The 13,962-nt window shown below is 52.0% G+C and overlaps 2 protein-coding genes across 3 annotated transcripts; one reads left to right on the top strand and one right to left on the bottom strand.

The window, feature by feature from the left end:
* The first annotated feature begins 245 nt into the window (after positions 1 to 245).
* Positions 246 to 9,734, top strand: NFKBIB (NFKB inhibitor beta). Of its 2 annotated transcripts, none has more exons than XM_032325157.1 (6): positions 246 to 511; positions 7,037 to 7,142; positions 7,429 to 7,555; positions 8,300 to 8,388; positions 8,478 to 8,738; positions 9,533 to 9,734. In XM_032325157.1, the coding sequence occupies exons 1-6, from the start codon at positions 333 to 335 to the stop codon at positions 9,626 to 9,628; spliced, it is 858 nt and encodes a 285-aa protein (XP_032181048.1). In that variant the 5' UTR covers positions 246 to 332; the 3' UTR covers positions 9,629 to 9,734. The 2 variants fall into 2 exon arrangements, with proteins under 2 accessions (XP_032181048.1, XP_032181047.1); XM_032325156.1 differs by having other exon boundaries at positions 7,222 to 7,555.
* A 94-nt stretch (positions 9,735 to 9,828) lies between these two features.
* CCER2 (coiled-coil glutamate rich protein 2) lies at positions 9,829 to 13,869 on the bottom strand. Its single transcript, XM_032325163.1, has 5 exons — positions 12,189 to 13,869; positions 11,882 to 11,922; positions 11,646 to 11,733; positions 10,784 to 11,331; positions 9,829 to 10,139 (listed from the first exon to the last, which is right to left on the bottom strand). Exons 1-5 carry the CDS (start codon positions 12,262 to 12,264, stop codon positions 10,050 to 10,052), a joined length of 843 nt encoding a protein of 280 aa, XP_032181054.1. The 5' UTR covers positions 12,265 to 13,869; the 3' UTR covers positions 9,829 to 10,049.
* Between the last annotated feature and the right edge of the window lie 93 nt (positions 13,870 to 13,962).

The following is a 13,962-nucleotide window of genomic DNA, read 5'->3' as shown; positions in this document are numbered from 1 at the left end:
ACAGGCTCTCGATAGCGACTGGCTCAGGCCGCTCTTAGGTTAGGAAGACACGCGAGGGCCGGACTACGAGTCCCAGAGTGCTCCGCGCAGGCAGCCATGTTGGTAAAGGGCGGCCGGAAAATGTGTGAATGGGTAGAGAGCTGCAGTCCATCTGAATACTCTGATTTGTCACAGTATGGTAAGCGGGCGGGGCATATACTCTTTGGCTCACTTTGATTGGGTGAGTCAAGGGGGAGTGTTGGGGAATTCCCCGTAGGGCGGAAGCGCTGGGGCTCCAGGCAGAGCCTAGCTACAGGCCCGCGGCCGCTGGGGCCCCTGAGGCTTGGGGGGCCATGGCCGGGGTCGCGTGCTTGGGGAAAGCGCCGGAGGCCGACGAATGGTGCGACAGCGGCCTGGGCTCTCTGGGCCCGGACGCATCAGCACCCGGAGGACCGGGGTTGGGCGCCGAGCTGGGCCCGGGGCTGTCGTGGGCGCCCCTCGTCTTCGGCTACGTCACTGAGGATGGGGACACGTGAGTGAAACTTAGGCTGCCAAACCGGGCTCTAGGATCCGACGTCTGATTCCCTATTAGTCTCTGATCCCGGCTTCCTAACCTTTCACTTCTAAGTCTAACTTCGTATGCTCGACTTTCTGATCTCTAACCCCCAATCCTAACCTTTAGTAAAACCAATTTCCTATCCAACTCTGCCCCTAAACCTTTAATTTCTCTGACCTTCCTTTCTTGAACTGTTTCGGAGAGCTCCCTATCCGTTGATCCCAAAACTCGATTTGATCTCCTTGGCCCTAGTCCTGAGACTTTTGTTAGAGCTGTGGTTCAGACAGACCCCTCCTGACCTCTTACCTCCTAATAGGATCTTTGATCCTTAGCTTCTGGTTTATGCACCTTGAACTTAGATTTCCAAAATTAATACTTGGCCTTGATTCTAAGATTCTACCCTCTGAGCACTGATCGTCAGATCTTACATTCAAAGAGAAAATGTAAGCTCCAGGATAGCAGGGACTAATAGCTGTTTGATACTTCTTGAACACTACCACCTGTTTTAGGTGCCATGATAAAGCAGTGAAGAAAACAGACAAAAACTTTACACCCTTGTAGAGTTTACATTCTAGAGTGGGTATAAAGACAGAAGGACAGACAGACTGCCAGACGGGAAGGAACAGAGGGTAGGGGAAAAAAGGAGAGACAAGGAATGCGAGAAAGGGGCAGAGAAGGAAAGAAAGAAAGACACAGACACAAAGTGAGAAGGAAGATAAAGGAAAAGAAGAAACAAAGAAAAATGAAAAACATCATATAAGAAAGGCAGAAAAATGGTGTGTCTGAAGGTAGTAAGTTCTTTGGGGGAAGGAATAAAGCACCAAAACGGGACCCGTAGATTAGCTGGGGGAGTAGACTAGTTCTCTGGGTAGAAGGAACAAGAGATATAAAGGCCCATGAGGAATTGCACTGGGGTTTTTTGTGTATAACGTTTACTGTTCTATCCACAGTGACTAAACAGTGTTTGTCCTATAAGATGCACTCAGGAAATAATGATCTTTTTGAAGACCCTGTTTAGGTTTCATTAATTTCCTTTAATGTTTTTTTGCTTTCTATTTCATTGATCTCTGTTCGGATTTTCATTATTGCCTTCGTCTGCTTACTTTGGGTTTAATTTATTCTTTTTTTTTTTCTTTTTTTTTTTTTTTTTATTTTACTAAGGTGGGAGCTGAGATCATTTTGAGACTTTCTTTTCTAATATAGGTGTTTCATGCTATAAATTTCCCATAGTAGTGCTTTAGCCAGTCTCTCACAGATTCTGATGTGCTGTGTTTTCATGTTCATTTAATTCAAGATACTTTGTAATTTCTCTTTTGATTTCTTCTTTGGCCAGTGGATTATTTAGAAATATGTTATTTAGGAGCACCTGGGTGGTGCAGTTGACTTGAGTGTCAGACTCTTAGTTTTGGCTCAGGTTGTGATCTCGGGGTCCTGGGATGAGCCCCCCCACCACTGCCACTGGGCTCTGTGCTCAGTGTGGAGTCTTCCTGGGATTCTCTCTCTCTCTCTGCTTTTACCCCTCCTGTTTATGCTCTCTTTCTCTACAAAATAAATAATCTTTTTTTTTTAAGATTTATTTATTTATTTGGAGGGGTATAGGGGCAGAAAAGAGGGAGAGAGAAGCACCCAAACAGGCTTTGCATGGAGCATGACATGGGACTTGATCCCATGACCCTGAGATCATGACCCAAGCTGAAACCAAGAGTTTGTTGCCTGACCAACTGTGCCACCCAGATGCCCCTAAATCAATCTTAAAAAAAAAAAAAAAAAAAAAAAGAAAAAGAAAAAGAGGGGCACCTGGGTGGCTCAGTGGGTTAAGTCTCCGCCTTCAGCTCGGGTCATGATCTCAGGGTCCTAGGATCAAGCCCTGCATGGGGATCTCTGCTCAGCAGGGACCCTGCTTCCCTTCCTCTCTCTCTGCCTGCCTCTCTGCCTACTTGTGATCTCTGTCTGTCAAATATATAAATAAAGTCTTTTAAAAAGAGAGAGAGAGAAATATGTTATTTAGCTTCCAGATACTTAGAAAGTCCTCCAAATGTCTTTCTTTTATTGATTTTTAATTTAATTCCATTGTAGACTGAGAACATACTTGGTATGACTTGAATCCTCTTAAATTTATTGTGAATAGTTCTACAGTGTGAAGATTATGTGTGCACTTGAAAAGAATGGATATTCCGCTGTTGTGGGCTGTAGTGTTCTCTAAATGTCCATTAGAAGTCCTATTGGCGTATAGCTTTGCTGTGGTTTTATATATCCTTGCCGATGATTTCTGTCTTCTTGTTCTATTAGTTATTGAAGGGGGCCATTGAAATCTCCAACAGTCATTGTGGATTTGTCTGTTTTGCTGTTGTTCCATCAGGTTTTGCTTTGTGTAATTTGATGCTCTTATTAGGCCATATGTGTTCTCTTGCTTAATTGACCTTTCTATCATTATGATAGAGATAGTAGGTATCTCTATACCTGGTAATATTCCTTGCTTTAAAATCTAGTCTGATATTAAAATACTCCTGCTTTCTTTTGACTGACTGGTATTAGCATGGTGTATCTTTTCCCACCCTTTAATTAATTTGTTTGTTTTATTTTTTTTTTTTAAGATTTTATTTATTTATTTGACAGAGAGAAATCACAAGTAGATGGAGAGGCAGGCAGAGAGAGAGAGAGGGAAGCAGGCTCCCTGCTGAGCAGAGAGCCCGATGCGGGACTTGATCCCAGGACCCTGAGATCACGACCTGAGCCGAAGGCAGCGGCTTAACCCACTGAGCCACCCAGGCGCCCTTGTTTTATTTTTTTTAAAAAGATTTTATTTGTTTATTTGACAGAGATCACAAGTAGACAGAGAGGCAGGTGGGGGGCAGGTGGGAAGCAGGCTTCCCACCTAGCAGAGAATCCAATGCGGGGCTCGATCCCAGGACCCTGAGATCATGACCTGAGCTGAAGGCAGAGGCCCAACCCACTGAGCCACCCAGGCACCCCCCCACCCTTTAATTTTTAACCCATCTGTTAATACTTATATTTAAAGGGTGTTATTGTAGGGAGCATATATAGTTGGGTTTTGCTTTTTTATTCAGTCTAACAATTTCTGCCTTTCTTAAAAAAAGATTTTATTTATTTATTTGACACAGATCACAAGTAGGCAGAGGCAGGCAGAGAGAGAGGGGAAGGGAAGCAGGCTCCCTGCTGAGCAGAGAGTCTGATGTGGGGCTCGATCCCAGTACCCTGGGATCATGACCTGAGCCGAAGGCAGAGACTTTAACCCACTGAACCAGCCAGGTGCCCCCAATTTCTGCCTTTTAATTGGAATGTTTAGACCACTTACATTTAATTTAATTATTGATACAGTTATGCCGAAGTTTACCATCTTACTGCTAATTTTCTACTTAATACCTCTTCTTTGTTTACCTTTTCTTCTTTTTCTGCCTTCTTTTGGAACCTGTAAGTTTTGTCACGTATTCTTTCATTAGCTCATTTCTGCTTTATTTATTTAAAGATTTTGTTTGTTTTTATTTTTTATTTTATTTATTTTAGTGGGGTAGGAAAGGGAGGGAGAGAATCTCAAGCAGACTCCCCACTGAGGGTAGGGTCCCATGCAGGGTGTGATCTTACATCCCCGAGAAGATGACTTGAGCCAAAATCAAGAGTCTGACACTTAACTGACTGAGCCACCCAGGCGCCCCTTACAATATTGTTTTTACATAATCTCTGCACCCATCATGGGGCTCGAACTCACAACCCCGAGCTCAAGAATCACACGACAGAGCCAGCCAGGAGTCCCCGGCTTTATTAGCTTTAACTCTTTGTTTCTGTTGTTTAAATGGTTGGCAAACTGGCTTCCAGGCAAAAATCTAGCCAGCCATCTGCTTTTGTATGGCTGTAAGCTTTGGACGGTTTTTACATTTTTAAATGGCTGGGAATAAAGCAAAGAATATTTGCAGCAACTGAAAGTGACATGAAATTCACCTTTCAGACTCCACAAATGCAGTTTTGCATACAGTCCTGCTCATCCATGTACACGCTGCCAGTGGCTGCTTTTGTATCACAGCGGCAGAGCTGAGTAGGTAAAAGAGACTATAGGATCCACAAAGCCTAACATCTCTATCCGGCACTTTACAGAAAAAGTTTGCTGACCTCTGCTTTGTGGTATATACTGTATGGCTTCAACTTACTATGTTCTGCCTAGAAGTGACACCGTGTCACCTCGCATAGGGTAAAAGCTAAAAGAAACTTAGAAGAGTGTATTTACATTTGTCCTGTCCTGGCCTTTATGTTATTGTCCTACATTTTACTTACATGTGTGATAAACTCCACTGTACATTGTTAGTAGTTTGTTTAAACACTCAAGTATTTTTTTCAAATTACCTTCTAAAGTCACTTACATAAAAAAAAAAGAAACTTAAATAACGAGCAAAAATCTTCCATATTTACCCCAAAAGTTACTGTTTTTATGTTAATTTTTCTTTTATGTAGGCCCTTAATTGCTGTGTCATGTCATTTTCCTTTCGCTCACAGATTTCCTTTGACCTTTCTTTGGCGATGTGGGTCTGCTGACAATAAGTTCCTTTGGCTTTTGTATACTTGAAAGCATCATTATTTATCTTTTTGAAATATATTTTTGCTGGGTTAAAGAATTCTAGGTCGGGGGCACCTGTGTGGCACAGTCAGGTAAGCGTCTGCCTTTGGCTCAGGTCACGATCCCCAGGGTCCTGGGATCAAGCCCCGTGTTAGGCTCCCTGCTCAGTAAGGAGTCTGCTTCTCCCTCTCCTTCTATCCCTACCCCTACTCCTGTTCTCTCTCTCACTCAACTCTCTTTCTCTCAAGTAAATAAAATCTTAAAAAAAAAAAAAAATTCTAGGTTGAGGGGCGCCTGCATGGCTCAGTCAGTGAAACATCCAACTGTGGATCTCAGCTCAGGTCCTGATCTCAGGGTCATGAGTTCAAGCCCCAAGTTGGGCTCCACATGGGGTATGGAGTCTACTTTAAAAAATCAGAATCCAGGGACACCTAGGTGGCTCAGTTGGTTAAGCAGCTGCCTTCGGCTTAGGTCATGATCCCAGCGTCCTGGGATCGAGTCCCACATCGGGCTCCTTGCCCTGCAGAGAGCTGGCTTCTCCCTCTGCCACTCTGTCTGCCTGTGCTCGCTCTCTCTCTCTTTCTCTCTCTGACAAATAAATAAATAAAATCTTTAAAAAAAAATCAGAATCCAGGGCGCCTGGATGGCTCAGTGGGTTAAAGCCTCTGCCTTCAGCTCGGGTCATGATCTCAGGGTCCTGGGATCAAGCCCTGCATGGGGATCTCTGCTCAGCAGGGACCCTGCTTCCCTTCCTCTCTCTCTGCCTGCCTCTCTGCCTACTTGTGATCTCTGTCAAATAAATAAATAAAATCTTAAAAAAAATCAGAATCCTAGATTGACTGTCTTTGAATACTTGAAAGAGGTTGCTCCAGTGTGTTCCCTTGCCTTATTTCTTATAGGACATCTGCTATCATCCTTATTTTTCTGAGTTGAAGTATCTCTTTCTCTGGCTGCTTTTGAGATTTTTGTCTTTTTTTTTTTTTTTTTAGACTTTATTTGTTTTAGAGAGAGAGTGAACAAGCAAGTGCTGGGTGGGGAGGGGTGCAGAGAGAGAGGGAGAGACAGGGAATCTCAAGCAAACTCCATGCTGAGTGAGGAGCCTGATGAGGGACTCAATTTCACGATCCTGAGATTGTGACCTGAGCTGAAACCAAGAGTTGGGTGCTTAACCGACTGAGCCACCCAGGCACCCCTGAGATTTTTGTCTTCATCATTGGTTTTGAACAGGATTTTTATGTTGGGCCTTGGCATAGTTTTTTTTTTTTTTTTAAGATTTTATTTTTTAATTTATTTGTCAGAGAGAGAGAGAGAGAGGGAGAGAACAAGCAGGCAGAGCTGCAGGCAGAGGCAGAGGGAGAAGCAGGCTCCGCACTGAACAAGGAGCCCGATGTGGGACTCGATCCCTGGACCCTGAGATCATGACCTGAGCTGAAGGCAGATGCTTAACGGACTGAGCCACCCAGGTGTCCCATTGACGTAGTTTTTTAAAAATATTTCTCATTCTTGGATATATGAGTTTATAGTTTTCATCAAATTTGGAAAATTTCCCAGACGTTATTTCTTCAAATGTTTCTTTTCTATCCCCCACCTCCATTTAAGGACTTAAGTTTCAAATATTATCAGGCTGCTTGAAGTTGTCCCATAGCTCACTGATGTTCTCTTCATTTTAAAATCGCCCTTTCGGGGGCGCCTGGCTGGCTTAGCTGGTGGAATGAAGGAGTATGAGTAGGGGGGCAGAAGGAGAGGCAGAGAGGATCTCAAGCAGACGCTGCGCTGAGCACAGAGCCCGACCTGGGGCTTGATCTCAACGACCCCTGAGATCATGACTTGAGCCGAAACCAATCAAGCCGAAGCCATGATGCTTGACCAACTGTTCCATCCAGGTGCCCCAGGGTACTTCACCTCTGTCCTCTGTTCCCCGTCTTTGTCTTCAGGGCACTGCACTTGGCAGTGATTCATCAGCACGAGCCCTTCCTGGATTTCCTCCTAGGCTTCGCGGCTGGCACCGAGTACCTAGACCTGCAGAATGACCTGGGCCAGGTGAGCCACCCAGGGCCAGTACAGGGCTTGGGGCCAGGCTCTCAGTGCAACCCCTAACCCCTGCCCTCTGCCCCTGCAGACAGCCCTTCACCTGGCAGCCATCCTGGGGGAGGCGTCCACAGTGGAGAAGTTGTACGCGGCGGGTGCCGGGTTGCACGTGGCGGAGCGTGGGGGACACACAGCACTGCACCTGGCCTGTCGCATGAGGGCACATGCCTGCGCTCGCGTGCTTCTCCAGCCCCGTCCCCGGTGCGCCAGGGGAGCCCCCAACACCTACCTTGCTCAGGGCCCTGACCGCACCTCTGATGCTGACCGCCCACCTGTCACCTTGTACCCCGAACCCGACTTGGAGAAGGAAGATGAAGAGAGTGAGGAGGATTGGAAGCTGCAGTTGGAGGCTGAGAACTATGAGGGTGAGGGTTCCCAGTCACTGGGCAGAGTGAGAGTGCTGGGCACTGGGCTCGATTCTCCTGACTCAAGACCCAGCCCCTTGGGAAATAATACTGAGGCTTCAGGGACCCAGGCAGGAGGAAAGGCTCCCCCTGAGGCTCCAGATTACTGACAGTCTCGGTCTTGTGGGATTCAGTATCTGGACCACGTGGAGGCCCAAGACCACTTAGGATCCAGATCCATCCCCCATAGGCCTAGAACTACTAAGATCCTATTGTTGGGCCCAGGTTCCCCAGCTGGAAGGCACAGCTCACTCTGGACCTTGCCCCCTGCCACCGAAACCATAGGTCCTAGTCTACGCAGGATGAGGGAACTCAAGGCCCAGGTTCCCAGAGATTTACACTGGGTTCCGGGACAGCCCTCAGCCAGGCCTCCTGGGAAAAAAGATCCCATCTTCCTGGGGTCCAGGTCCTTTGTAAAATAAAGACCAGAGACTCACTGTCCCAGTCCCAAGATCCAGGCTAACTGTCCAAAGCCCCCAGGCTCTTCACCTATAAGCCCCAGACATTCCAAAGTCAGGCACTGTTGTCGCCAGCAAGTTCCAGACAATCAAGACTTAGGCAGTGGGGGGTGCCCTTGCCTCTTTGACTTACCCAGGAATTCAGGAGCTGGACCCCAAACTCATGCTAAGAAGCCCTCCCCTAGGACCTTGGCATTTGGGGTCCGGGCCCACCCCCATTGTCTGACACCTGTCACTCTGTCCCCAGGCCATACCCCACTTCACGTGGCTGTCATCCACAAAGATGCCGAGATGGTTCGGCTGCTCCGGGAGGCTGGAGCAGACCTCAACAAACCGGTGAGCTGCCCTAGGGAGAAAGTGTGGCAGGGCAGATTGTCCCCCAGCGTGGGCCAGGGCCTCCCTGACCTCTCTGCTGCTCCTCACAGGAGCCCACTTGTGGCCGGAGCCCCCTACACTTGGCAGTGGAGGCCCAAGCCGCCGATGTGCTGGAGCTCCTCCTGAGGGCAGGTGCCGATCCCGCTACCCGCATGTATGGCGGCCGCACCCCACTGGGCAGTGCCATGCTCCGGCCCAACCCCATCCTCGCCCGCCTTCTCCGTGCACATGGAGCCCCTGAGCCTGAGGATGAGGACGACAGGCCTGGCCCCTGCAGCAGCAGTAGCGACAGTGACAGCGGGGACGAGGGCGTGAGTCAGGAGGAAAGACTGGGTGTCCCAGCTGGGGGGTCAGGGTAAACGGGCAGGTGGGAAGCGGGGAGAAGGCAGCATAGTGAGACTGACCCTAGGCTGCTGCGGTCAGAGAACTCAGGCAGCGGTTCCAGGGCTGTCAGCAGTCTGGGGAGCCCTGGACAGGGCTGGCGGGGAGCAGGCGGGGAGTGGTGTTTGAGAAACCTAAGGCAAAGCCAGAATGAGAACTCAGGCAGAGTTAGAGAAAAGATGTCGGTCGGAGTGAACCGTAATGGCAGTGGTTGGCAGCAGTGGCTGACAGCGTAGGGAGTGACTGTGCGGAGGAAGAGTTGGAGAACTCAGACGGCGGCAGGAACCTGATCTCAGGCAGCAGTGATCCCAACGCTGGTGACAGCGGGGAAAGACCTGCGCCAACAGTGAGGAGGTTGTTTGGGGGAATCCAGGCAGCAGAGACACTACCCCAGTGGGGGGAGGGTGGGGGACAAGCCTGGGGGTGGGGGTGTGAGGAGTCTGGGTAGAGGCAGAGGGAGGCACCCGAGGAGGGGCGGCCCCAGCGGCTGCGGCTGCCGAAGGTCCAGCAAAGCAGCAGAGCTGGAGCCTGTGCAGCCGGCAGGCTGTGGGAGAACATGCATGACCTTGAATGTGGTGGGTGGCAAACCAGGAGCGGGGGATTTGAGTGGGGGGAACTTGAGCTTTTCCAGGCAAGACCCATTTGCCAGGGTGGGCGGGAGAAACTGGACGGTTGGCAGGGTGACAGCCGCCTGAGCCCGTGCCTGCCCCCCCTCTGCCCCCAGGATGAATACGACGACATCGTGGTCCACAGTGGCCAGAGCCCAAACCGGCTACCTCCTACCCCAGCCTCAAAACCTCTCCCTGATGACCCCGTCTGACCTCATTGTTTATAGAGTTTCCAGTTTAATAAACTTCTCCCTGATGACACCATCTGACCTCATTGTTAATAGAGTTTCCAGTTTAATAAAATCCCGCTTCTGATAACCAGAGACTAGACTGACGGTCGCCTTCCCAGTCTTTCAGTTTATTCCTGGGTCCCTGTCTGTCCAAAATCAAGCACCACACAAGCCTTAGTGGTTTTCTTTGTGCTTTATTCACAAGGAGCAATTGGAGGGGGTGACACGGGGGGCCGGATGTGTCCTGAGTCAGTGAGCCCAGCTCCTCTGCCCAGCTCAGGTTCAGGCCCTGGGCCTGGTCGCACAGCCCACCCTTCCCCCATGCCTGCAGGCTGGGGGACGGAGTGGGCTGTGAGGTGAGCTTTGGGGGTCCACAGTCCTAGGCCATAGGGGGTGTCGGGAGTCATCCCTCCCTCCTGATCTCCTCCCCCAGAATCTCGGTTGCCTTCTTCAGCTCCTTTCTCAGGTGCTCCAGCCGCTCCATGTTGTGCTCCTGGTGGGGCGGGGTCAGAAAGGGGTTGATCAGCAGCCACCTTCAAGGGCGGGCCACCCTAAGAGTCACCCGTGAATGTGGCCTATGTCACTTTGCACAACAGCAGCCAGCAGGGGTCACCCTGGTCCCCATGGACCTCAATGGGGGCCAGAGGGGGATGGCCAACGTGACCGGCTGCACAGTCCGTGTTGACTGCCTCGCCCACAGCAGCAGAGAGGACCAGTAAAGGTGCCAGGCTTGGAGACCAGGACCCCTTTTTGAGGTGCTGGCCATTGTGGCTACTGCCACCAGTCGTGGGGACAGCCTACTTTCCATGACTCAGCAGTGGCATCCATCCCTGGTCCACTGGACCAAGCATGGCAGCCTCTTTCCACGCAGCCACACTGCTCGCCACAGACCACAGTGCTGACCGACTCAGTTCGCCGTTCACGGCCATCTCAGTCACTCTCATCTCAGCCATCCTGACCATCTTGATCCGGCCTTGACCTTGCCTGGCTGTTGCTGCCTTTCCTGCTCTCAGTCCCCGTCACTAGGCTCCATTTGTGGTAGATACTGGCTATTTATGGCTCAACGCTGGTACGTGTTTGGTCGGAACCCCCTGACCGTCCGGTCCACCCCGCTGGCCCATCACCTCCTGCACTCACCTCCCTCTCCGAAGCCTCTTCCTTCTCCTCCTGCTTGGGCTCAGCTTCTGGCTGGTGGGAGCGGTGGCGGTGCAGTGAGTCCTCGTGTCCCTCTCCTCCGCCCCCCTCGGCTCCCCGCCACAGGCCGCCGCCCTCGCCTAGCACCTGCAGGCCCTTCTCCTCCGCCTCGAACTGCGCTGTCTCCTCGTCACTGGCCTGCTCTGCCACTCGCTTCTGGGGGCCCCCTCTGCCCTCTAGGCGATGCCTCCACAGGCCTTTGCCTTCAAAGGATTCCATGGGCCCCCTCTTCTTCCTTTTCTCCTCCTCCTCTGCCTTCTCCTCCTCCTCCTCTTCGTTCTCCTCCTCCTGGCGGAGCCGGCTGTGGAGCTGCTCGTGGATGGTCTGTTCCCGCACCTCAGACTTGTGGGCCCTCTCCGCTGCCTCCTCTTCCTCTTCCCTCACTTCCTGGCTGGACCTTGTCTTCCCAGCCTCTTGCTTCTTGAAATCCTCAAGCAGTAGGCCTTTCTCTTTGGCGGACACACAGCCATAAGGCTCTGTCTGACACATTTCTGGCAGAAAGAGAGAGGACGCTCTCTGTGCTGCAAATCGGGAAACTGAGACCTAGAGTTCTGGGGTGCACCCAAGGTCCCACAGGGGGGCTGCCCAAAACTGGGAGAGGAGGGTCAGGTCAGGGGTACATTCTGTGCCCCCATCCCACACCTCTGCAGGGAACCCCACGGGTGGAGCTGGAGGCCAGGTGGACACTGCACAGTGCTATGCCAACCCAGGCAAGGGGGCCTGGAGGAGACACCCCGTCCTCCAGGAAGCCCTGACCAAAACAGGGTAGGGTGGGGGCTCCCAGGAGGAACTGCGGCCTGCTTACCTTTGTGGAGGAGAGCTGTGCAGGGGCTTCTCTGGGCCTGGCCCAGCGCCAGCACTTCCGTGACCACCTCGGCCAGACAGCGAGTCAGCTGGTGAAGGGACAGAGGGGAGATTGAGGGCAGGGCGGATGGGGGAATGAGAACAGTTGGGGGTGTGGAGAGGAGATGATCATGCAGGCTGGTCAGAGGGCCAGGGTGTGGGGAAGATGAGGCAGGGCAAGGGGTCCGCACTCCTCACCTCTTCCTTGGAGGATCTTGGCACCAAGGGAGCAGTGGTGGCTGTGGAGGAAGGAGATGGGTGCTGGGCTCGGACAGCCCCCACCCCATGCTGTCCTTGGTGCTGATTCCAGGTTTAAGCGCATCCTGTTACTCACCTGTCCCCGCCCCCAGCCTACCTACCGGGTGCACCATCCCCACCTGGACAGCTCAGCCAGCAAAGTCTCTAGTCTGACACCACTGGGTGCACCATTCCGGCCCCCTGGTACCTCAAGTCCCTGGTCCCTGAGCTGGCCGAGAAAGTCCCCTTTCTAGTTTCTGGCACTCACCTGCCCCCAGCAGCAGCGCCAACAGCAGGGGCAACGGCAGCAACAGCAGCACAGAGGCGGGCCCGCGGCGCTGCATGGTGGGGCGTCCTGACCAGAGTGCTCAGTGGCTGCACTGGACGGTGCGGCAGCTGCTTATAACCTGTGCCTCTGGCCCCGCAGGGGAGGAAGTGACATCACCAATACCCCTTCCCTGCCTGTGGCCAGGTGACAGCTGTGGGGCGGCCACCTGCCCGAGATCCTCAATTATTCATGGAGACCCACGTCCTGCACCTGCTCCCCTCCAGCTAATGGCCCCTAAGCACCTGCACGGAGGGAGTGTGCATCCCCCAAACGATCTGTTGAGCTTAATGCTGTGCTGGGAGGCCAATCAGGGTTTGAATCCAGCGGCAGCCACTTGCAGACAGACCTCAGACAACAACTTTTCCTTGGGCATTTCCTGCATCTCGAAATTTGGGTCTCCTAAACCTATTTCCCCAAAGACTGTGGCTGGGCTCTGCCTGAATCCCAGCTCCACCACTACCGGCTATGCAGGCCTGGGGGTTTTTTTGGGGAAAACTGCTGAGGGTTTTGCCGACTCTAGGGTTGGTTCCATCCTTTGTGAAATGGGGCCAGTGACTCCACAGGGAAGGCATGGCGGTAGGTGAGGAGTGCACATGGTCATTTAGACAGTGCCAGGAACTGGGAGCTACACAGGTCCCAGCCCCTTCCATCCAGGAATTTTTACTGAGCACCTACTCTATGCCCAGCCGTCTTATAGAGCCTGGGGCTCCAGCAGGGGACACGCTGGCAAACTTCCCTGTGCTCTCGGCGCAGAGCTTTGAGAAGGGACACACGCAACACTCACATAGGTGTCAGGAAGGAGGAAATGACCGCAGACTCCCACATCACAAGAGTGCTAGGGGCTTTTACTCTGGCTGGTCAGGGAGGTCCTCTTGGAAGAAGATTATTTGAGTGAAGGCCGAAGTGATAAAATGGAGGCAGTCACGCCAGCTGGAGGGAAAGGGTAGTCAGGGAAGGGACCAGCGAGAGCAAAGGTCTGAGTCAAGACTGAGTCTGCAGAGTTCGAACAGCCAGACCTAGAGCACGACAAGAGGTCGGTTGAGGAGGAAGGCAGAAGGCAGAAAATGGGGCGGGGCACTTTGTGGATCCCGGGGACTGCTCTGTCCTTTCCTTAAGTGAGAGGGAGTGACAGGAGGGCTCCAAGCAAGGGAGGGATGTGACCGGATAAGGGGGTCCACAGCTTTGCTCTGGCTTTGTGGGGAGCCCAGGCAGCAGCAGGCAGTGAAAAGGCTGGTCAGTCATGGTGGACAGGACCAAGGACAGAGCAGGAAGGAGAAAGTAAGGGCCCCTGGAGGCTTCTGGAGATATTCGGAAGGAGTGGCTGGAGTCTGCTGAAGGAAGGACTGATGGCGTGAGAATTGAGGGTCACTGGACGGGCTGTGGCTAGAGGAGCTGGGAAGATGGTACTCTGTACTGCAAAGGGCAGAGTGAGTTCTGGCTTCGCTGAGGCTGTGCTGTCTCCTGGACCCCTCCCTGCTGTGAGAGGCGGAGGTGAGGGTGAGGTGTCCCTTGTCCTAGAGCAAGGGGAGAGGACTCAGCATCCTCTTCGTTCTGGTGGTGGCCCCAGCTTGCCCTCCATGTGCTCGGGAGGTTGCTGGCCATTCCCAGCCATGGTCCCTCCAGCCACAACCCTATAAAGGGTTAGCACCTCTGCCCAGCTGCCTGGCACCCCCGGTGAGGCGACCAGGGTCTAAACCCCTTGCTCACAGATCCA

This window comes from Mustela erminea, chromosome 19 (assembly GCF_009829155.1).
Source record: "Mustela erminea isolate mMusErm1 chromosome 19, mMusErm1.Pri, whole genome shotgun sequence".
NCBI lineage: Eukaryota > Metazoa > Chordata > Mammalia > Carnivora > Mustelidae > Mustela > Mustela erminea.
Note: the sequence above shows the minus strand (reverse complement) of the source record. Positions and strands in the feature narration are given on the sequence as shown.

Coding starts and splice junctions, on each gene's coding strand:
- NFKBIB (XM_032325156.1), top strand. CDS start 333: ATGGCCGGGGTCGCGTGCTTGGGGAAAGCGCCGGAGGCCGACGAATGG. Junction 512..7,036: donor GTCACTGAGGATGGGGACAC/GTGAGTGAAACT, acceptor CTTTGTCTTCAG/GGCACTGCACTTGGCAGTGA. Junction 8,389..8,477: donor GAGCAGACCTCAACAAACCG/GTGAGCTGCCCT, acceptor TGCTCCTCACAG/GAGCCCACTTGTGGCCGGAG.
- CCER2 (XM_032325163.1), bottom strand. CDS start 12,264: ATGCAGCGCCGCGGGCCCGCCTCTGTGCTGCTGTTGCTGCCGTTGCCC. Junction 11,734..11,881: donor CAAGATCCTCCAAGGAAGAG/GTGAGGAGTGCG, acceptor TCCCTTCACCAG/CTGACTCGCTGTCTGGCCGA. Junction 11,332..11,645: donor CACAGCTCTCCTCCACAAAG/GTAAGCAGGCCG, acceptor TCTTTCTGCCAG/AAATGTGTCAGACAGAGCCT.